Source organism: Melospiza melodia, chromosome 10, assembly GCF_035770615.1.
Source record: "Melospiza melodia melodia isolate bMelMel2 chromosome 10, bMelMel2.pri, whole genome shotgun sequence".
NCBI lineage: Eukaryota > Metazoa > Chordata > Aves > Passeriformes > Passerellidae > Melospiza > Melospiza melodia.
In genome coordinates this window covers 16,437,958-16,445,740 of record NC_086203.1, presented here as the reverse complement: position 1 = coordinate 16,445,740, position 7,783 = coordinate 16,437,958, and the positions used below count along the sequence as shown (strand labels likewise).

Genomic DNA, 7,783 nt, shown 5'->3' with positions numbered 1-7,783 from the left:
TTTTGCTTGGGTAAACGATTGACTTTAGCAACACGACTGCAATGTGGGAGTTGTGCTGGGGCTGTAATTCGATGGGAGGAGGCAGCTATGTGCAGGGAGAGCTGCTAATGCCACAGGAATGCTGCACTTCCTTGGGGTGAGAGGAGACGCTGCTGTGGCTCCTTGGCCCTGCTGTCACCCTGTGCCTGGGAGCTGAGACCCAGAGTGGGCTTGTGCATTTCTCAGTGGCCCAGATCGATGTGATTTGACAGGAAAATTGGGGGTCTCAATTTTTTGTAGTGAGGCTCCCACCCAGGGCTGCAGGAGGACTATAAGGGGCCAGTACCTGCCTCCCACCAGGCTGGGAGAGACAGGAAGGAGCATCCAGTCCAGCTCAGTAATGGCTTTTGTGTTTCCAAAGCAAACTGAGGTCTTCTTTGGACATTACAGTGTACCAATCAGGCTGGCAGGGAGAAGGAGGGTGTGTACCCTTGGCATAGCCGGGGTGAGAGTAGGGAGGAGAGGGACTGTCCCTGGCACATGGAGCTCAGTGATGGCTGAAGGGGGTTTTAATTCATATTTCATTGCTAAAATACTGCCAATGCTGCAGTTAAACCAGCAGGCACCAGTGCCAGCTCCCAAGCCTGCTCACCATGGGAAGGTTAGGAGATGGAATATCGCAGCTCCCCACAAGCACCCATGGCTCTGTTGGATGGACTTTGCTGTTGGGCTGGCAGCACAATACCTCCTTGGAGGCTTGAAGCTCCATCTGTGATGTCACCTTGCCAGAAGTAGTCCCCAGCAGTGGTTTCATTAATCATGAGCACACAACAGGGGTGAAGCTGTCACTGAACCTCCAAGGAATGAGCAGCTGAGGCACTGGGTATTAACAGGTTTTATTTCCCCCTGGCCACCCTTCTCAGCACTCAGTCTTCATGCTGGTAGCCAGGGGACTGAGTCAAGGAGATGAGATGCAGAGCTGGAGGGTTTAGGAGATTCAAGCTGTCCATCTGGCCTCAGATTTATTCAACCCCCTTCATAAACTCCAGGAACTCTGCCAAGGGGAAGACATCGGAGACAAGAGGTGTGAGGTGAGACTGAAGTGCCCTCCCAGTTGTCAAGTGTGGTCTTGGCAGCTTTTCCCAGCCCTGTCTCCTGTTCCACCCTCATGATATGTGAGAGGCCAAGGGGGGGATGGCTACTGCTCCTCTGACTGTGGCAAGGACTCCTTGTGACTCCTGCTGGAAATGTCACTGGAGCCCAGCATCCCCCTCAGCTGCCACATGGCCTGGGCATCATTTTGTCAGCACCACATTCAAAGATACAGCCCTTCAGAAATGGTGCTGGTGTTAATGGGGCCAGGAGGGGACTGGTGAAAAGTGGCAGTGCTTCAGTGCAGCAAGGGCGCAGGTAAGGCTGCCCCAGGTCCTTGCTCCCATTTCACAAGTGTAAGAACCCCCCCATCCCTGTGCCCATGCTCCTGTCAGAGGTATTGCCCAGCACTGCCTGCATGAGCTTGTGCTCATCCAAGACCAAGGGAGCTGCCCAGGGCCATGACCAAGGGCTTGTGACCAAACCACATGCAAGAGAGTCCTACCATCATAGTCAATCCTGCCATCGTTGTTTTTATCCCCATCTTTCATCAGTTCCTCTATGTCATCCTCGGTGATGGTCTCTCCTGTTGCCTGCAGCATGATCTTCAGCTCCTCGAGGTCGATGTAGCCATCAGCGTTTCTGTGCCAGGACAGAAGAGCTCAGGACCAGAGAGAGCTGCTGGGGAGGGGCCCAGGCTGGCTGCACCCTCCCACCACCCCACTTCGCTGTGCTCATGGGTCTCACTTATCAAACATCCTGAAGAGGTCTGAGAGCTCCTCCTCGGTTTTGCCTTTGCTGTCATCTTTCATACACCGCACCATCATCACCAGGAACTCATCGAAGTCCACGGTGCCGCTGCCTGAGGGGAGAATGGACTGTCTGGGGCCAGCTGGCCAGCACTGGGACCCTCACTGAGCCCCACACTTCATGAGCAGCTCCACCAGACTGACCCACCCAGCTTCCCTGCACAGCCACATGAATTCAGAACCCCAAAACCTTAAGTTGTGGTGTTAAACCTGTTATTGTTTAAGTTAAAAATCAAGACTGCCATCAGGCAGTGTCTCTACAAGTCAAACTGGAAGAATATACAAGGTCTCATGCCTCAGTCTCTTCTCATACTGGGCTTGAGAAATGCAGGAAAGGGGAGCCCAGCTGGAGCCATCAGCTGGAGCTACAGGGGGTGGATGGGCAATGCCAATGAGGGATCACCTTTCCCTTCAGCAACCAAGGGCCAAAACTCAGGAGAGCAGCCCTGCAGCAAGAGTTAGTTCTCAGGATGCTGGAAAAAGTGATTTAGGCCTTTCTCTGGCCTTGTAAGTGAATTTTTACCTTTCACAGTCATTTTGCCTTGGCAAAAGTCCTTCTGGCAGCACCAAAGGATGGAAGTTCCTGCTATGGAGATACCTGTCCATCTCTTTTAGGTATTAATATTGAAAGCTCCAGAAGGTATTCATGCAGTGTGCTTTTGCACTTGCACTACAGTAGTGTTGTTTTCAATTACTCAGATGCTTTCCTTTTTTGTTTGACTTTTAACTGCTTTTTTATTTTCCAGTTGCTTAGTGTGGTATTTCTGCCCAAATACCCACAGTGGGTTTTATATGTGATCATCAGTACACTGATTGAATCAGTATTGACAGTTAGTTATGTGGGGGTGTGTACACTTGAGCAGTGAGAGACTTTCCTGATCAAATCCTCTAAGTGGCATTTCTGAAATGGCAGTTCCTACATTCAGCCTATATTTGGTTTTTTAAAAGGATCTGTACAATTTCACAGTGCCCCCCAAAATCAGTTCAAGCAGTCTTGATTGCTGTAGGAATAAAAATATCTATAGTTCCTCTTTGCCTGGAAATTCCATAAAGGAGCCACGCTGAGGTCTGGTGGGTGTTTAGTGTCCTTTGAATTCACAGCAGGCTGCACCCCACAGCTGTGACTGTCCCCAGCACAGATCCTGCCAGCACTGCACAGATGGCCCCACACCCCCAGATGTGGGGATGGTTCCTGGGAGAGTGGAAGAAACCCAAACTTCTCACCATCTTCATCCACCTCATCTATCATCTCCTGCAGCTCCTCAGGAGTGGGGTTCTGCCCCAGCATCCTCATCACCTTCCCCAGCTCCTTGGTGCTGATGCAGCCATCCTCTGCCCCCAGCACGAAGATGTCAAAGGCAGCCTTGAACTCTGGAGAGAGAGGAGACAGGAGAAGTGAGGGGGTCCTGCCCTGCAGCTGGAGCCTGCAGGCAGGGGCTCATCCCAGGCACAGCCTCCCCTGACTGTGCACCCAGCACTGCCCAGCCATGGCCTTGTGGGACACCAGAACATGCCTTGCCAGCAATGCTGGTGGATCAAAATCCCTGGGCCATGCCCTGCCTTGGCCAGTCTGGCCAAAGCATTTTCCAGAGTGTTCGTAGGAGGCAGGCAGGGTTGATGCCTGGGAGCTCCACTTCAGGCTGTGGTGTCAGGTTGAAGGTGCACCTACCATTTTTTTGCTCTTCTGTCAGCTGCTCAACCTGTAAGGAAAACATAGACACCAAGTCAATTTAATTTTGTCAGCATCACTAATTGCTAAAAGGACATGTTTGTTCAACAGCCTTTGCCAGGGTCAACCAAACCTCAGAAGAGGCAACCTCATGGATCAGGGTATGTACAGCCAGAGGTGTTTGACACAGCAAGATTTTGTAGTCTAAGAGGTTCTTCCCTTTAAAAAAAATTCCCATCTCCTTTGAAGTAAACATAACTTCTCTAGAGTAATAGATGCTAATACATGGCAGAAATAGCCTTTGTGCAAGCAGGGAAAGCCCACTGGGAAAAGAATATGCCTCTGCCAACCATTTGGGGATAATTTCTTATTTCACTGCAGGATGGCTGCACCGCTGAGGGCTGCTCACATGTGGGCCAACACCACATCAGAGCTGAGATGTGCTCTGGGGAGTTCCCTGGGGAGGGAGAGGTACACAAGACTATCCCTGGCAGTTGTTTTTCAGGCCTAGATTCAGGGAACTGCTGCCCTATCCAGAGCTTAACTGCTCTGCTTCCATCTCAGCCAGGGTTCTTACAAAGGTGTCTGGCTCTGAAGGGAGCTGCTATTCCCTTTATTCTGTTTTGGGAATCTCTGAGGAATGGCCTGTGGAGCCAACAGGCATTAGCTGACGTGGGCTGGCAGACTGTTCCCAAACTCTGCCCTAATTCAATCCCCACAGACCATCAGTGGGAGCTTATTAGATAGCAAGAATTAATGAAAATAATCAATGAGGAGAGCAAAGGGGAATCAATCAGCTCTGTGCCTTTCTCTCTTTGGCTTCATTCCAGGTACTGCCTAGCTGAACTTGCTGCCCTCACCACCATGTCCAACTGCCTCTTTGGAAGCATCCATGAGAACAGGAACTTTTCCTTCCTATGCTGGTCAACAGCCTCTCTATATCCAGCCAGGTAGGACCCCATGGCTGCCCTGTCTGACCCCACTAAAGTGTCCTTGCTGCCACCCCCATGCAAGTGACCCCCAACACCCATCCCTGCCAGGTTTTGTTTGGGGCAGGACCCCACAACCCAGGTTGTGTCTTTGAGTGATTCTTTTGCTCCAAAGGGCAATGGTTTTGCAAGAGCCAGCTGCTGGTTCTTCCTGCTTGCAGCAAGAGGCAGAGAAGGCACTTTTCCTTAGCAGGACAGAGCTTGTGGGGGCAGGCAGAGCATTTTATCCCACTCCCCATGCTCCAGGAGGTGAGGACTTGGCAGAAAGCACTAAGGATGGTGGCAGGATTTTTCTCCTCTGCTGGAGGAAAGCCAAACCCAGTGTGTTCCTGGTGCTGCTGAAGGCAGGCAGGCAGCTGCTGGCCCTCTGTCGACAGTTTTTGAGCAGAGCAAGGGCAGCCACCACCAGGATGGCCACAGCCAGTCCTGCTCTGTAACACGACACCCCTGGTGCTGTCGCTATTTATAAGCCTGGGGGAGAGAGGTGCTGGAGATAAAGATGAGCTCCCTGATTGTTCCCAGGCTCTGGTATTTATCCTTGCAGCCCTTTATCTGGACACTTGTTCCTGGCACTGTTCTAGGCACCGCTTAACAGAGCCTAAAAATATTCCCAAAATAGTTTTGTGTTTGCACACCCTTATCTAGGCATGAGTGGGTAAGATGAAAATCCACTGGGTTCTCTGGCTGTATGTAGAGGATTTGGCATAAATGTAATATTAATAGATGCTATCAACATGCAGAAAATATACAACTATTCTGTTTTGAAGCCTCCTTGAGTACTGAAGTGATAGATGTGGTGTATATAAATTAAATGCATTGTTGCTATAGAGTGACATTTTTGTCACAATGTCTCTTTAGCTGTTCATAGCTTGCTCTGGACATGGGTGCTGTTGCTGTCTTATTCATCTTTTCTCTCCACATCATTGCAGGAACAGGTTTTTCTGCCTGCAGTGTGGGAAGGCAAGCTCTAAGCTCACAGCACTGCAGCAGCTGTGATAATGCCAGATCTGCTGTATTTTGCTTTTATCAGCTCCTCTCTCCATCCCATGGTTCCGTTTGAAGTCAGACAAAGGAAACTGAAGTTCTTAATTTTTTTCCACAAGTAAATGTTTTCTTTTCAGTCTAAATTTTGGGAATTAGATACACAAACTATCTGTCTGTCTCAGCTGTGCCTGTCTTGGACTTGTTTTGCCTCTGTAAAGGTGTTGGGAATTAATGCCCAACATAAATGTAGGACTCAAACCCTACATTTACCTAATTAATGGCCATGTGGTCCCTATACAATGAGGAAAGAGCCTGTGCCTTGAGTCACAGAGAGCTTATTTAATTAAAATCTTTAATTAGAAAGGCCTGGATTTCCTTTGATTTCACAGGTTCCATTTTTCTCCGTTTTGAAGGTCTTGGTTGGGGGACTCAGCCTTTCCTGAACCTTTTCACACTATCAGGATCACTACAGGGGTTCCATTTCCGAGGTTCAAGGCTGACCAAAGGACAGGAGATGTGTGAGCATTGAGGTTTTTTTCTTCAGCTACCTACCAAGGACTATATTTCTTCCCTCTAAAAACCTTGGCATAACAATAAGACTGGTATGATGCATTTTTTTGTGCTCTTGCTTAAAATCAAACTTGATCAGCTGTATATTTAAAGGGGGAAAAGCACCAAAAACCTCTTACTGTAAATCCAGTTATGGATGCAATAGCAATCCACACAATCCAGAATCTATTTTCATCCTTATTCCACTTGCATATCTCTGTGTGTCTGTCTGCATTACAGAACAATGCAGAGTTCTTATTACAGACCAAATAGTTTGGGTTTACACAGTGAGCACAGCCTGCAGCTGTGGAAGTTAAAATAGCCAAAGGATGCTCCACGTTCCCCGGGGCATAGCTCACATTCTGGATTCTGCACAGAGCGGGAGCAGCAAAGGAGAGCAGGAGGTTTGGAAAGAACTGAGAAAAAAAACAAGGGTTTTTTAAAATCACCCTGAAAAATACTCAGCTAAGGAGTGGGGGAACATAGCAATGGCAGAGTTGTAAAGCACCAGAAAGAAAAGGGTGAGTTTGCACCCATACAAATAATGTTTCTTTCCTGGGAAATCCTCCTCCGCTTTGTCTGGGCTAAAACCAAGAGTCATCTCTTATGCCATGCAGGTTTTGTTGAGATTTATAGTTTCACCTAGGAGCCATCTCCCTGCTTTACAGCGGGGAACCAGGGGGTCATTGTAAGTAATTTAACAGCAGGTTGACAGTTTCACGCTTGTAAGAGGAGTGTGAAACTTCCAGAGCCGTGAGAGGGAAGGTCAGTGTCCTGGATGAAGATGACCAAAAGTTGCTGCCCTATAATTATTTCTCATTTCCATTTCTCCACTGAATTATTGCCATCGCAGCTTTGGGGAACCTATAATGAAACTCCTTAGATGCATTTCAGACCCAACAAAAATCCTTAGATCCATTTCAGACCCCCTCCCCAGCCCAGCGCCCCAGGGGGAGCACTCACCGCTGCCTTGTAGATGTCATCCATGGCTGGGCAGGGGCAGGGGCTGTCGCTGTCACTGTGCCGGCGCTGCCGGGGGCAGGGCTGATATAGGGGCCGGGGCCGGCCCCGGCAGCCCCGCACGCCCGGCCCCCCAGGAATGCCCGGCCCGCGTGCCTGGGGACGGGGACACGGCCAGCCCGGCGTTGGCACGTCCGGGGACAGCCCCGGCCCCAGCCCCGGCCCCCTCGGCGGCAGCTGGAGCTCTCCTCGTGACTTTCTTGTGGGATCAAGGCACCACTTTTCAGCAAGACCCACCGAAATTGCTGATAAATTGAGGCTCTTGGCTGTCTTGGCTGGAGCCGTGCCATGGTGTCACCTCCACCTCCAGAGTGTTCCCCCTGGGGGCTGCCTTAGAAAGATTATACCGTGCCAAATAGGATTGGGTATTGCAGGAAAGGTACGTGTCCCAAAATATCCCGGTCCAGTAGCAAATGTCCCCCGGGGCAGTGGGAACAGGGGGTGTCAGGCCCCTCGTCCCCTCTGTGTGTCCCCAAACCCATGGGGACCTGCAGCTGGGGCTCTGGGGGAGCAGGGGGTGCATGAGTGTGGGCAGATCGGGAGCATGGGGGGAATGTGCAGCCCCATTGCCATGGAGACACACAAGGAGCTCTGCCCCAGTCTTCTGTTTTCAGCTAGGGCTGCAAAATGTGGGGACCAGCTATCAGAATGGGGGTATCAGCTCTGTTTGATTCGAGGGATAATGGAATCAG

General features: G+C 50.3%; 1 protein-coding gene across 1 annotated transcript; it reads right to left on the bottom strand.

Moving 5' to 3' along the window:
• Positions 1-856: 856 nt before the first annotated feature.
• TNNC1 (troponin C1, slow skeletal and cardiac type) lies at positions 857-7,152 on the bottom strand. Its single transcript, XM_063164577.1, has 6 exons — positions 7,035-7,152; positions 3,550-3,580; positions 3,105-3,251; positions 1,819-1,933; positions 1,577-1,713; positions 857-1,033 (listed from the first exon to the last, which is right to left on the bottom strand). The coding sequence occupies exons 1-6, from the start codon at positions 7,056-7,058 to the stop codon at positions 1,002-1,004; spliced, it is 486 nt and encodes a 161-aa protein (XP_063020647.1). The 5' UTR covers positions 7,059-7,152; the 3' UTR covers positions 857-1,001.
• Positions 7,153-7,783: the final 631 nt, after the last annotated feature.